Source organism: Rhinopithecus bieti, unplaced genomic scaffold, assembly GCF_001698545.2.
Source record: "Rhinopithecus bieti isolate Rb0 unplaced genomic scaffold, ASM169854v2 scaffold_4654, whole genome shotgun sequence".
NCBI lineage: Eukaryota > Metazoa > Chordata > Mammalia > Primates > Cercopithecidae > Rhinopithecus > Rhinopithecus bieti.
Genome location: NW_016804499.1, coordinates 1006938 through 1022726, shown reverse-complemented (window position 1 = coordinate 1022726; position 15789 = coordinate 1006938). Strand labels below are relative to the sequence as shown.

General features: G+C 47.1%; 1 protein-coding gene across 1 annotated transcript in view; it reads left to right on the top strand.

The window, feature by feature from the left end:
• Positions 1-15789, top strand: part of MPPE1 (metallophosphoesterase 1) — a 52093-nt gene that overhangs the window by 25789 nt on the left and 10515 nt on the right. Inside the window, 3 exon segments of the mRNA XM_017868804.1 lie at positions 1339-1409; positions 14191-14320; positions 14485-14857. Coding sequence (XP_017724293.1) covers positions 14577-14857 — 281 coding nt within the window. The 5' untranslated portion in view covers positions 1339-1409; positions 14191-14320; positions 14485-14576.

Sequence of the window (15789 nt, the reverse complement as noted above, 5' to 3'; positions counted from 1 at the left end):
AAAAAAAAAAAAGCCGGGCGTGGTGGCACGCACCTGAAGTCCCTGCTACTCGGGAAGTTGTGGGTGAAAGGATCGCTTGGGCGCGGGAGTTTGGGGCTGCAGCGAGCTGTGACGCAGCCTGCAGTTGACAAAAAGTCAAACTCTGTAAAATGTTTGAAGGTATTTATTCTGAGCCAAATATGAATGACCATGGCTGGTGACACAGCCTTTTGGAGACTCTGAGAACATGTACCCGAGGTGGTCGGGGCCCGGTGTGGTTTTATACATTTTAGGGGAGCCATGAGTCATCAATCAAATACGTGTACGATTAAGATGTACATTGGTTCGGTCCATAAAAGTGGGACCACTGAGGCGGTGGGTGGGTCGGTCGGGGGCTTCCAGGTTATAGGTAGATTGAAGATTTTCTGATTGGCATTTGGTTGAAAGATTTATCATCAATGGAAAGGAATGTCTGGGTTACAGTAAGAGGCTGTGGAGACTGAAGTTTTATCATGCAGATGAAGCCTGCAGGTTAGTATCCAGCATGTTAAATGCTGGTCTGCTTTTCCTGAATTCCAAAAGGGAGGAGGACAAAATGAGGCAAGTTCCACCCCCACTTCCCATCAGGCCTAAACATGCTTTTCTTAAAACAACCTAAAACAAGATGAACTCTGGAATGCCCTTGGTGGGGGTCCATGCAGATGGTTGAGGGGCCTTAGGATTTCATTTTTGATTTACACTGGGCAGTGGAGTGAGACCATATCTCTAAAAAAAGAAAATAAATACAAATCGAAAAGTTCAAAGATAAATTTTTTTTTTTTTGAGATGGAGTTTCGCTCTTGTTGCCCAGGCTGGAGTGCAATGGTGCGATCTTGGCTCATCACAACCTCTGCCTCCCAGGTTCAAGCGATTCTCCTGCTTCAGCCTCCCGAGTAGCTGGGATTACAGGCACCACCACCCCAGCTAATTTTGTGTTTTTAGTATTGGCGGGGTTTTTCCATGTTGGTCAGGCTACTCTTGAACTCCCTACCTCAGGTGATCTGCCCGCCTCAGCCTCCCAAAATGCTGGGATTACAGACATGAGCCACCGCGCCTGGCCTAAAGATAAAATATTTTGCTCCCAATTATGGCTTGCAGTGATTATTCATACGTGTTGGACAGACATGTTTCATATATCTATAAATACAGGTATTTTATATTATAATTCAACATAGGTATTCTTGGCCACTAACCCAATGTCTTGTTTCTTTAGCTTCTCAGCTTCTTTTTTACTTTCTAAGTTGGTCAGGTTTCCTGTTAATAGTTAACTAAATGAAAGCTCACTCACTGACAAAACACACATTTTTGGTTTCATTTCAGATAAATGAATTCTGATTTGGGGAAGCAGATGCCAACTTAGAGCCTCATACCAATCTCTCTGTCTTTAAAAGGTGAGGTGACTTGGTGATTTTCCTGGAAAATTATAGGTAATATATAAACTAGCTTCCATATTTAGAGATCTGTCTGGAGGTATCAGAGAGGTGCATGTCTGCCTTTCATCCTGGGCCGGTCTGAACTGTCTTGTGGAAGCTCGACACTGTTCCTGCTGGGTTATTGTTTTTTTTTTTTTTTTTTTGAGGCGGAGTCTTGCTCTGTCCCCCAGGCTGGAGTGCAGTGGCCCGATCTCAGCTCACTGCAAGCTCCGCCTCCCGGGTTCCCGCCATTCTCCTGCCTCAGCCTCCCGAGTAGCTGGGACCACAGGCGCCCGCCACCTCGCCCGGCTAGTTTTTTGTATTTTTATTAGAGACAAGGTTTCACTGTGTTCGCCAGGATGGTCTCGATCTCCTGACCTTGTGATCCGCCGGTCTCAGCCTCCCAAAGTGCTGGGATTATAGGCTTGAGCCACCGCGCCCGGCGGGTTATTGTTTGATGATCTTAATGAGAATGATAATTGAATTTGGGAGTGAAAACAGTAATACTTTAAGAAATTTTGAACTTTAAAGCTGAGGACTAAGCTCTGATTTTTTTCTATCCTCACAAAAGCACTGAGGTGGATACTGCAGGTTGTGAGGTTCAGGAGGGGTCAGTGGCTGGCATAAGGTCACAGAGCAGTGCTGCCATTTGCTCCTTTCCAATTCAGCACAGCTGCCATCTCCGCTGGTGGTATTCGCAGCATGCAGGATAAAATACTCACCGAGGAACAAGTGGCTGACTCCTCACAGAGCTCTCACGGTTTCCTCTTTGCTGACAGAAAGGTAGGGCTCCCCGGGGTGGGGGTGTCTGCAGAGCTCCCAGGTGCTGGTGGTCAGCAGGTTTCCTTCATCTGAGTCAGAAAATGGGGAGGCAGAAAATGAGGAGGCTGGGGTAAGGTTTGGCCCAGCAAGTGAGTGAAATAAGTCAATTTATACCCGTTGGGAAGCAAGCCGGCCGGTAGGAGTGAAGCCTCATTACCTAATGCTGGTGTCACTTCTAGGGAGAGAAGGAGTCACTTCCCCGAGCCTATCAGTCCTGCAAGTTATTCTGTCTTCATTTCAGCTGGGAAAAGAGGGCATGTTTTGGCCATAACATCGCAAACAGCAATGAGTCTTTGGTAGAGAAAGAAAAGGAGTTTCCCAAGATTTGAGCAAAAGGTGTGTTTTGTTTTGTTTCATTTTTGAGGCAGTCTCCCTCTGTCGCCCAGACTGGAGTGCAGTGGCCTGATCTCTGCTCATTGCAAGCTGCGCCTCCCAGGTTCAAGTGAGTTTCCTGCCTCAGTCTCCTAAGTAGCTGGGATTGCAGGCATGCACTCCTACACTAGGCTAATTTTTGTATTTTTAGTAGAGATGGGGTTTCGCTGTGTTGGCCAGGATGGACTTGAACTCCTGGCCTCAAGTGATCTCCCTGCCCCCACCTCCCAAAGTGCTGGGATTACAGGGTGTGAGCCCCCTGCCCAAAAGGTATTCTGTTTAAGGATCTGCTGTCAAAAGTTTTCTAAATAGGTTTTGTTCTGTTATCTTTTTTAAATTTTTTAAATTTTATTTTTATTTTTTTATTTTTTAATTTTTTTATTTTTGAGAAGGAGTCTCGCTCTGTCACCCAGGCTGGAGTGCAGTGGCACAGTCTCGGCTCACTGCAAGCTCCGCCTCCCAGGTTCATGTCATTCTCCTCCTTCAGCCTCCCGAGTAGCTGGGACTACAGGTGCCCACCACCATGCCCGGCTAATTTTTTTGTATTTTTAGTAGAGATGGGGTTTCGCCATGTTAGGATGGTCTCTATCTCCTGACCTCATGATCTGCCCACCTCAGCCTTCCAAAGTGCTGGGATGACAAGCATGAGCCACTGCGCCCAGCCTTTTTTTTTTTTTGAGATGGAGTCTCACTCTGTCACCCAGGCTGGAGTGCTATGGTGAGATCTCGGCTCACTGCAACCTCCGCCTCCTGGGTTCAAGTGATTCTTGTGCCTGAGGCTCTCAAGTATCTGGGATTACACACTCATTCAACCACACCCGGCTAATTTTTGTATTAAATATTTTTAGTAGAGATGGGGTTTCACCATGTTGGCTAGGTTGGTCTTGAACTCCTGGCATCAAATGATCCACCTGCCTTTGTCTCCCAAAGTGCTGGGATTACAGGCATGAGCCACCATGTCCTGCACAGCCACTCTTATCTTTTAAAAAATGATTGTGTTGGGCTAGGCGCAGTGCTCATGCCTGTAATCCCAGTAGTTTGGGAGGCTGAGGCCGGTGGATTGCTTGAGTCCAGGAGTTCGCAACCAGCCTAAGCAACATGGTGAAACCCTGTCTGTACGATAAATGCAAAAATTAGTGGGGTGTGGTGGTGCACGCCCACCTGTAATCCCGACTGCTCCAGAGGCTGAAGGAGGATTGTTTGAGTCCGGGAGGTGGAGGTTGCACTGAGCTGGGATCACACCACTGTACTCCAGCGTGGGTGAGAGGGCAAGACCTTGTCTCAAAAAAAAAAAAAAAAAAAAAAAAAAAAAAAATTATATTATACCAGATAGCTGCTTCACATGGTTATCAGGGTCTTCTCAGGAAAATATGTAACAGTTTCAGCCAGCTTGCTTGCTCTCTCTTTCTCTGTCCTTTTTCCTCCCCCAACCCCTTCTGCTCTTCTCTGCTTTTCTACTATCCTCCTTTCTTCTTTCCTTCTAAGTCTTCCTCTGCTTGAATGGCTCTGTGTAGGATATTTTAAATTCCTTTTTGGAAAAAAGAATGTTAGGGGTAGAAGGTAGTCGATTTACAGGTGGCAAATCCTTACAAATCTGCAGCAACCTCAATTCTTGCCTTCTCAGAAGAAAGAATTCCACTGAGGGACATAAGGCAGAAGAAGAGACTGAGGCAAGTTTGGCAGCAGGAGTGAAAGTTATTAAAAATCTTTAGAGCAGGAAAGAAAGAAAAGTACACTTGGAAGAGACCCAAGAGGGCAGTGTGAAGGTCAAGTGCAGTGTTTAACTGTAATCCTAGGACTTTCTAGGCTGACCCACTTGTCTTGCACCCCTTCCCCATGATTCTTCCCTTAGGGTGCGCTGCCTGCGTGCACAGTGCCCTCCTTGCGCTTGGGAGGTGAGCATGAGCAATGTGTTTAGGAAGCTGTAGCCATGCCCATCTGAAGCTTTCTTCCTGTTTCCTGTGGAGTATCTGAAACTTTCTTCCTGTTTCCTGTGGAGTATCTGAACCTTTCTTCCTGTTTCCTGTGGAGTGCCCCCGGAAGGTCATAGTCTGCCATTTTGTCTCCTGATGTGTGTGCCCAGGAAGTTGCCTCTTCCTGGCATCTGTATTTAATTTACACTTTAATGTGGCAGCTGTGGACCTTCAGGAGATTGTCTCTCCCTGGCGCTGGCTGCTAAATGATCGTTTTTAGGGAGGCAATGTGATAACTGTTGAATGGTCACCTGGTGATCACCTGACATTCCTGGTGGATGGGAAGAGCCCTCACTCGCCCCACTCATGCCTGTCTAGAACCTGTAACAAGAACATAGAAGTTTGAGGGAAGCGCCAGAACTCCCCTGACCCGGTTTGTTTGCAGTAAGATCGAGGTCGCTTATCCACGAGGAGTAAGAGGCCATGCTGAGTGAGCTCAGTGGGGAGTTGAGGCGGGGAGAGCCCAGGTTGCCTGGAAGTGCAAACCCACAGGCTGTCTCTGTGTCCTCTGTCCTTCATCCTCTCTTCATCCAGGGAAGCTGGAGGACTGCAGTTTTACATACTATCCTGCCCTGAGCCCCACTTCGGGCTGTCAGCCGGCCTTGTCTCCAGCCTGCTCACCACTCACTGTTTCTTTTTTTTTTTTTTTTTTTTTGAGACGGAGTCTCGCTCTGTCACCCAGGCTGGAGTGCTGTGGCCGGATCTCAGCTCACTGCAAGCTCCGCCTCCCGGGTTCACGCCATTCTCCTGCCTCAGCCTCCCTAGTATCTGGGACTACAGGCGCCGCCACCTCACCCGGCTAGTTTTTTGTATTTTTTAGTAGAGACGGGGTTTCACCGTGTTAGCCAGGATGGTCTCGATCTCCTGACCTCGTGATCCGCCCGTCTCGGCCTCCCAAAGTGCTGGGATTACAGGCTTGAGCCACCGCGCCCGGCCGCCTCACTGATGCTTTTTGCACCTCTTAGTCATAACTGCTCAAACAAGGCTCACTCTGATGAAAAGAAGGGGGTGTAGAAGAGCAATTTTCAAGTTGTCATTCTGGTATTTCATCTTGGGAAACCAGAAACCTACAAAACAGCAAGGGTTTGTTTACTGGAAGACCCCTCAGCCCGCCCCAGAAGGTCCGCATTCCTTCCCTCTCAACTAGTTCCTTATAGCTGGAGGAAACATACGGTGTTAGAAAGTTTCAACTATCGTTTTGGGTTTAGCTTTTAGGATTTTAGGAGATTCTAGGCCTTTTGAAAGAAAATGAGATATTAAGATCGAATGGTTGCCTGTGACATATTTGATTTAATCAAAACAAAGGAAATTGCCTGGCATTAGGGAACCTGTTATTTATCCTTTAGAGGCACTCCAGCAGAGAACCTAGGCCCTTCACCATGCTGGTGCATGGTTCCTGACACTTGTGCAGTCCGTTCCGAAGTTTCTTCCAGATGAAGTGGGTGACTGCAAACAGGCACTGCTGCTTCTCCTCTGTGTCAGAGTAAGCACAGGCAGCACAGGGTGGCTGCACGTCCTGAGTTGCCTGGGACAGTCCTGGTTTACACCATTGCTCTGTTTTAATTTTTATTAGTGACATTTTTCACTCAAAGCTGTCCCCAGTTGGAAGATAAAGGTATGTGGTGACTGCAGTTATGCGGCATGTGTGCTTTGTCTTAGAGAAAAGAGAGGTGACAAAAGTTCTAAGTGAAGAAGATAAAGTACAGCTTGACCAGCTGATAAATATGTTGTGGGGTTTTGGAGGAGAATTTCAGCAAGAGCAGTTGACTCCAGATGATATGCAAGGCTGCTTTTGACCTCTCTGTCTGAAAGGATATACTTAAAATCCAGTATTTGTTTGCTGTTCCCCCTTTATTTATTTTGAGACAGAGTGTCACTGTGTTGCCCAGGGTGGAGTGCAGTGGCACGATCTCGGCTCACTGCAACCTCCGCCTCCTGGATTCAAGCAGTTCTCCTGCCTCAGCCTCCTGAGTAGCTGGGATTACAGGCATGTACCACCACGCCTGCCTAATTTTTGTATTTAGTAGAGACGAGGTTTCACCACATTGGCCATTCTGGTCTTGAACTCCTGACTTCAGGTGATCCACCTGCCTTGGCCTTCCAAAGTGTTGGGATTACGGACAGCACAGGGTGGCTGCACGTCCTAAGTTGCCTGGGACAGTCCTGGTTTACACTATTGCTCTGTTTTAATTTTTATTAGTGACATTTTTCACTCAATGCTGTCCCCAGTTGGAAGATAAAGGTATGTGGTGACTGCAATTATGCGGCATGAGGTGGTTCTTGACTCCATGCCTGTGTGCGACATGAAGTTCCTAGGTTCATGGTAGAAAATCGTCTTCCTAGAAAAGGATTTTATTTTTTTATTGGTTCAATTAGGGTTTCTGGTCAGTGTCTCCCAAAGCTCCCACCCCATAAGACTTCAGGGGCTTCTTTGACATCTGAGCTCCTCATACTCTCCCTGGGAAGGTCATCGCCCTTCTCAGATTCTCATCTTGAGCGCAAGTTGAAAAACCTGGAGGTAGAATGCCACCATCTATAGCCTATCTCAGGGTAGCGTTTTACCAATGTTTCTCTTCGGAGGTCTCAAAAATAGATGCTTTCTTTACAGGATGCAAAGCTCATGCAATATTTGGGATGAATCCTTAAAAAACTCGAAGGTTCCCTAACAGAAGCCACTATACATAAATATCTTATGAAAGAAGGCCATCCAGAGTTTCAAGGCATATTTGCAGGGGAAAACCCATTTCTGTGAAAACATAGAATCTGGTTGCAGTGTTCAATATTCACATTCACAGATGGTGGCTCTGTTGCAGTCACCCACAGGTTCTTCCTGCCCACTGCACAGACAAAATCATTCACTGAGACTATGGTACTGCAGTGAATAAGCAGTTTAGGCTGGGCATGGTGGCTCACGCCTGTAATCCTAGCACTTTGGGAGGCTGAGGTGGGTGAATCACTTGAGCCCAGGAGTTCAAGACTAGCCTGGGCAGCATGGCAAAACCCCATCTCTACTAAAAATATACACACACACATACACACACACACAAATTAGCTGGGCGTGGTGGCACACACCTATAATCCCAGCTACTCAGGAGGCTGAGGCATGAGAATCGCTTAAACCTGGGAGGCAGAGGTTGCAGTGAGCTGACATTGTGCCATGGCACTCCAGCCTGGGTGACAGAGTGAGACTCTGTCTCAAAAAAAAAAAAAAAAAAAAAAAAGTTTAATTAACTTAATTAACATAAGGCTGGCCACTGAGATGGAATTACTACTCAAATCAGTCTCTCTGAATCTCAGAGGTTAGGGTTTTTATGGACGGTATTGTGGGCAGGGAGCTGGGGAACAGGAGTTGCTGATTGGTTGGGAATGAAATCACAGGGGCGTGGAAAACGGTCCTTGTGTGCTGAGCCTGCTTCTGGGTGGGGTCACAGGATCAGTTGAGTCACGAAATATGGGTCCCCGCAGGGTCAGTCAGGTGGGGTAAATCAGTTGCCCAAAAGTCTGAAAAATACCTCAAAAGATCAATCTTAGGGTCTACAATAGTGATGTTATCTATAGGAGAAATTGAGGGAAGTCACAGATCTTTGTTACCTCTGGCCACACGACTCCTGAGCAATAAGGGATTATAGAAACTACATTCAGCAGAATTCAAGCCCCTCCCCTAATCCTAATCTCAAAACCTTTCATTAGTTTCCAAAGGTGGTTTCAGCCTCAGAACAGGGAGGGGACTATTATCATTCTTGCTTCAAAGTTAAACTATAAACTGGCCTGGCACAGTGGCTCACGTCTGTAATCCCAGCACTTTGGGAGGTTGAGGTAGGTGGTTCATTTGAGGTCAGGAGTTTGACACCAGCCTGGCCAACATGGCGAAAACCCATCTCTACAAAAATAATATACAAAAATTAGCTGGACATGGTGATGGGTGCCTCCAACCCCAGCTACTTGGGAGGCTGAGGCATGAGAATCACTTGAACCCAGGAGGCGGAGGTTGCAGTAAGCCCAGATCACACCACTACACTCCAACCTGGGTGGCAGAGGGAGACCCCATTTCAAAAACAAAACCAAGGCCGGGCGCGGTGGCTCAAGCCTGTAATCCCAGCACTTTGGGAGGCCGAGACGGGCGGATCACGAGGTCAGGAATCGAGACCACCTGGGCTAACACAGTGAAACCAGCCGTCTCTACTAAAAAATACAAAAACTAGCCGGGCGAGGTGGCGGGCGCCTGTAGTCTCCAGCTAACTCGGGAGGCTGAGGCAGGAGAATGGCGTAAACCCGGGAGTGCGGGGGCTTGCAGTGAGCGAGATCCGGCCCACCTGCACTCCCAGCCTGGCGACGAGAGCGAGACTCTCCGCCTCAAAAAAAAAAAAAAAAAAAAAAAAAAAAAACCAACCAAACAAAACACCTTATAAACTAAATTCCTCCCTGAAAATTAGCTGGCCTATATTCCAGGAATGACAACGGTACAGCGTGGCAGTCAGAAATAAGCGGAGTGAACCATGTCAGATTTGGGTTACTATTATAAATTTTGCAAAGGTGGTTTCAGGTGTCAGATCCTGGCCTCCAGGTCCAATGTGGAAATGATTCCCCTGGGATCCTTTGAGCACATTGTCCATGAATAGTTCACTTATTTTGTGGAACAGCAAGAAGTAGAAAAGTGATGGAAATTAACCGACCGACAAAGCAACATGTTACAGGGCCTTATGACCTGGTATTTTTTTTTTTTCTTTTTTTTTTTTTTTTTTGAGATGGAGTCTCGCTCTATCGGCCCGCTGTGAGTGCAGTGGCCGGAATCTCAGCTCACTCAAGCTCCGCCCTCCCGGTTTACACCATTCTCCTCCTCAGCCATCCGAGTAGCTGGGACTACAGGGGCCCCACCTCGCCCGGCTAGTTTTCTGTATTTAGTAGAGACCGGTTCACCGTGTTAGCCAGGATGGGGTCTCTATCTCCTGACCTTCCTGATCCACCCGTGCTCGGCCCTCCCAAAGTGCTGGGGTTAATCCAGGTCCTAAGAGCCACACAACCGCCCGGCGACCTGTTGAACTTTTTAAGGTCAAGGAGGGGTGGTGGGGAATACCTAGGATCAAGTTACACTTTAAATAACGCTGAATTGTCCATTAATGTCCTCCTACCTTAACAGACATCATTCTCATGGATTCCCATGTTGATGATTTTCTAAGAAGGTTAACGAAAGCTATCATCTGATGAGAAGATCATTCTAATAGCTTATTCTGCATAATGGAGGTATGGAGAGCTTGAAGACTTGGAAAGGTCAGTTTTTCCTTTATTAGTAATCTGGCAATATTACTAGTAAAAGTATAAGACAATTAATTTGGACATGTAAATAGGATTATGTAACTGATTAGTTCTTAGTAGAGGGAGGTGTGATACCGTATTCATTCAGGGAACATAACTGAATCTCTTCCTTTCCCCTGTAGGTGCCCAGCTAAAACCTGAATGCCATCACCCTACCACAGGGCGTCTGCCAGTTTCATCATGGTGAACCTTTGATGGAGTTTGTTTGTTCTTGAGAAGATGGCTGTGATCGAATTGGGATTTTGGGAAGGACAGAGTTTCTTCCATTTCAAGAGGAAGAGTTATTGCTGGTTGAAACTCATAGCTTGTTGTTTTTGCTCTGCTTCTCCTTTTGGTGAATTTTTAATCTATTACTTAGCGATCTTTCAGTGAATTGCTCTGATGACACAGTCCGACACCACAGCCTATGATGGTGGAACAGCCACACGTGAGCCTGTGCTCAAGCCATGTTTTTTGGCTGACACCCCATTGCTGGGGAAATTCCCTAGGCCACGTGGCTGGCAAATTACGAAGGTAAGAAGGTAAAATCAGGCAATCTTTCTAAATTCTGGTAGGCAAAAATGGTACAGCTCGTCTCCTTATAGGCAAGGCTAATGCTTTAGGTTACTCTTAGTTATTTTCCTCTTAAAGGAGGATCATTTAGGGGACATTGACTTTTCCTTACTTTACCATTTACTGAGGATGGTTATACGGGGCCTCATAATTCTGGAGTCGGGATCTGGCCAACGTCGCTTGTGACTTTGGGCAAGTGTGTAGGGCCCCTCTGAGCCTGCCTCCTTGTGTCGTAACGGGTACAAGACAAAGAACCATCACAAGATGTGGCCACGCAAATGACAAGTAGATGCCCACGCAATGCCTGATGCCGGACTGGACCCCTGGGCAGGGAGGACACAGATCTGGGCGTTGGTGGTCCCTCTCAACCTTCACTGCTGTGTAACTTTGAGCCTATTGGGTTTCAGCCTCCTCTAGACGTCGGAGGAGCAGAGCAGATTTGTGGCTTCACCCTAGGGAAGGATCAGGTCCTGTCTTTCCGACAGCACACACTGCCCCTGCATGGTCCTTTTGTTTTTTTCCGTTACAACCAGGAAGCTTTAAACAAATTATTTTTAGGCCCGGTGTCAGTGGCTCATGACTGTAATCTCGAGCACTTTGGGAGGGCCAAGGCAGGTGGATCACGCCCTAAGGATCAGGAGTTCAAGACCAGCGTGGCCAACATGGTGCAAAACTCCATCTCTAACTACCCAATAGAAAAATTAGCCGAGCATGGTGCTGGGCCACTATAATCGTACCAGCGCTACTCGGGAGGCTGAGATAGGAGAATCCACTGAACCTGGAAAGGCGGAGGTCTGCCAGTGAGCTGAGATTGCACCACTGCACTCAGCCTGTGGCAGCAGAGCAGACTCCATCTCAAACAAAAACCAAAAGATAAAGAATAATGAAGGAGCAGCTATACCTTTTTACTGATGAGTTTTTTGTTTTTTTTTTGAGACAGAGTCTTTGCTCTGTCCACCCGGGCTGGGTGCAGTGGCCGATCTCAGCTGACTGCAAGCTCCGCCTCCCGGGTTACGCCTTCTCCTGCCTCAGCTCTGGAGTAGCTGGAATACAGGCGCCCCGCCCACCTTTGCCGGCGGCTAGTTTTGTATTTTTAGTAGAGATGGGGTTCACGTGTTAGCCAGGATGAGTCCCTCGATCTCCTGACCTCTCGTGATCGCCCGTCTCGGCTCAACAAAAGTGCTGGGATTTACAGGCTTGAGCCACGGGCGCCGGCCTGTACTGGAGTTTTTTTTTTTTTTGAGACGGAGTCTTGCTCTGCTGCCGCAGGCGGAGCACAGGGCCCGGCTCTCAGCTCACTGCAAGCTCCGCCTCCCGGGTTGTTCACGCCATTCTCCTGTTTCAGCCTCCCAAGTAGCTGGGACTACAGGCGCCCGCCTCATCGCCCGGCTAGTTTTTTGTATTTTTTAGTAGAGACGGGGTTTCACCGTGTTAGCCAGGATGGTCTCGATCTCCTGACCTCATGATCCGCCTGTCTCGGCCTCCCAAAGTGCTGGGATTACAGGCTTGAGCCACCGCGCCCAGCCTCTTACTATGAGTTTAAACCAAAGGAGGCATGAGCTCAAGAAGGGCCGGTGCAGGGCCTGCAGTGTCTTGGTCTTACAAATTGATCTTGATTGATGTCTCTCCAAGTAGCATTCTGTGCATTCTTCCTGCTGCTGTTTCTAGATTTTTACTTTCCATGGTGAATAACATTAAATCAAGAGAAACAGAAGCTGGGTGCAGAGCTTCACGCCTGTAATCCCAGCACTTTAGGAGGTGGAGGTGAAGGATTGCTTGAGGCCAGGAATTTGAGACCAGCCTGGGCCACATGGCAAGACCTCATTTCTACAAAAAAACAATAAACAAAAATGAAAAAATAGCTAATTTTTGCTATTTATGCCTACTTGTAGTCCTAGTTACTCAGGAGGCTGAGGCAGGAGGATCACTTGAGCTATTCTGAGCACCAGAGTTTGAGCCTCCAGTGAGCTGTGATCATGGCACTGCAGTCCAGCTTGAGCGACAGAGCAAGAGCCTGTTTCTAAAAAAAAAGTAAAATAAAATAAGAAAAACGGAGAAATGTATTTTGAGAGAGATCTTGGGTAAAAAGCCTTTTACGGGTGATGTGTACCATTCAGTGGTTAACTTGGGATCTAAAAATCTTCCTCTGACCAGAAATTACATTGACTGATTAAAACGAGGTCTAGCTCTGTTGCCCAGGCTGGAGGGCAGTAGTAGGATCATAGCTCACTGCAGCTGCCCAAGTAGCTAGGACAATGGGCTTGTGCCACTATGCCCAGCTAATTTTTACTTTTTTGTAGAGATGGAATTTTGCTGTGTTGCTCATGCTGGTTTTGAACTCTTGGCCTCAAGTGATCCCTCCCGCCTTGGCCTCCCAAAGCATTGAAATTACAGGCGTGAGCCACTGCACCCAGCCTACTTTCCCCTATTTATATATCCCAGGACATCGCATTTCCCTTTTGTAGAGGAGGAGCAGCCAGGAAAATGCCTTAAAAAGGAGGAAAGGTTTGGATTCCTTAGGAAAATGACATAGGCTGGATTTGGTTAGGTTGAAGACGGGGAGGGCTGAGCAAGCACTGACATTTTTGTGCACCTGCTGTGTGCCTGTGCCATGCTTTACAAACGCTGTCTCATTTAACCCCATAACTATCCTGTGCAAGTAGGGTTTAAAATCCCCATTTACCAGCCTGGTGTGGTGGCTCACACCTGGAATCCCAGCACTTTGGGAGGCTGAGGCGGGTGGCTCACTGGAGGTCAGAAGTTCAAGACCAGCCTGACCAACATGGAGAAACCCTGTCTCTACTAAATATACAGAATTAGCTGGGTGTGGTGGCACATGCCTATAATCTCAGCTAGGCAGGAGAATCACTTGAACCCGGGAGGCAGAGGTTGCAGTGAGCCGAGATCACGCCATTGCACTCCAGCCTGGGCAACAAGAGGGAAACTTAATAAATAAATAAATAAAATAAAATAAAATCGCCATTTACCAGTGAAGACACTGGGAATCAGAATAGGCAGTATTTTCAAAGCCACACAACGTTTCAATGGGTTGAGCTGGGATGTTAAGCCATTATCTGTCAGATTCCAGATCCCAGGCTCTTTTTTCAGTGAACCATGTCAGATTTGGGTTACTATTATAATTTTGCAAAGGTGGTTTCAGTGTCAGATCCTGGCCTCCAGGTCCAATGTGGAATGAATTCCTGGGATCTTTGAAGCACATTGTCCATGAATATTCACTTATTTTGTGGAACAGCAGAGTAGAAAAGTGATGAATTAACACCAAAAGCAACATGTTACAGGGGCCTTATGACCTGTTGTTTTTTTTTTTTTTTTTTTTTTTTTTTTTTGAGATGGAGTCTCGCTCTATCGCCCGGGCTGGAGTGCAGTGGCCGGATCTCAGCTCACTGCAAGCTCCGCCTCCCGGGTTTACACCATTCTCCTGCCTCAGCCTCCGAGTAGCTGGGACTACAGGCGCCCGCCACCTCGCCCGGCTAGTTTTCTGTATTTTAGTAGAGACGCGGTTTCACCGTGTTAGCCAGGATGGTCTCTATCTCCTGACCTCCTGATCCACCCGTCTCGGCCTCCCAAAGTGCTGGGGTTACAGGCTAGAGCCACCACGCCCGGCGACCTGTTGATTTTTAAGGTCAAGGAGGGGTGGTGGGGAATCCTAGGAGTCAAGTTACACTTAAATAACGCTGAATTTTCCATTATGTCTCCTACCTTAACAGACATCATTCTCATGGATTCCCATTTGATGATTTCTAGAATGTTAACGAAACTATCATCTTGATGAGAAGATCATTCTAATAGCTTTATTCTGGCATATGGAGGTATGGAGAGCTTGAAGAAGTTGGAAAGGTCAGTTTTTCCTTATTAGTAATCTGGCATATTACTGTAAAAGTATAAGACAATTAATTTGGACATGTAAATAGGATTATGTAACTGATTAGTTCTTAGTAGAGGGAGGTGTGATACCTGTATTATTAGGGAACATAACTGAATTCTCTTCCTTTTCCCTGTAGGTGCCCAGCTAAAACCTGAATGCCATCACCCTACCCAGGGCTCTGCAGTTTTCTCATGGTGAACCTTTGATGGATTTGTTGTTGCTTGAGAAATGGCTGTGATCGAATTGGGATTTGGAAGACAGAGTTTTCTTCCATTCAAGAGGAAGAGTTTATTGCTGTTGAAACTCATAGCTGTTGTTTTTGCTCTGCTTCTCTTTTGTGAATTTTTAATCTATTACTTAGCGATCTTTCAGTGTAATTGGCCTGAAGTGAACACCACAGCCTATGATGGTGAACAGGCCACACGTGAGCCTGTGCTCAAAGCCATGTTTTTGGCTGACACCCATTTGCTTGGGGAATTCCTAGGCCACTGGCTGGACAAATTACGAAGGTAAGAGGTAAAATCAGGAATCTTTCTAAAATTCTGTAGGCAAAATGGTACAGCTCTCTCCTTATAGGCAAGGCTTAATGGCTTTAGGTTACTCTTAGTTATTTTCCTCTTAAAGGAGGACATTTAGGGACATTTGACTTTTCCTTGACTTTACCATTTACTGAGGATGTATACAGGGCCTCATAATTTGGGAGTCGGATCTGGGCCACGTCGCTTGGTGACTTTGGGCAAGTTGTTAGGGCCCCTCTGAGCCCCTGCCTCCTTGTGTGTAACTGGGTTAAGACAAGAAACATCACAAGATGTGCCACGCAATGACAAGTAGATGCCACGCAATGCCTGATGCCGGGACTGGACCCCTGGGCAGGGAGGACACAGATCTGGGTTGGTGGTCCCATCTCACCTTCACTGCTGTGTAACTTTGAGCCTATTGGGTTTCAGCCTCCTCTAGACAGCGGAGGAGCAGAGCAGATTTGTGGCTGTCACCCTAGGGAAGGATCAGGTCCTGTCTTTCCGACTCACACCTGCCCCTGCATGGTCCTTTGTTTTTTTTTCACCAGGAAGCTTTTTAAACAAATTATTTTTAGGCCGGGTGCAGTGGCTCATGCCTGTAATCTCAGCACTTTGGGAGGCCAAGGCAGGTGGATCACCTAAGGTCAGGAGTTCAAGACCAGCGTGGCCAACATGGTGCAACTCCATCTCTACTAAAAATAGAAAAATTAGCCGAGCATGGTGCTGGGCACCTATAATCTCAGCTACTCGGGAGGCTGAGATAGGAGAATCACTTGAACCTGGAAGGCGGAGGTTGCAGTGAGCTGAGATTGCACCACTGCACTCCAGCCTGGGCAGCAGAGCAAGACTCCATCTCAAAACAAAAACAAAAGAATAAAGAATAATGAAGGAGCAGCTATACCTTTTTACTATGAGGTTTTTTT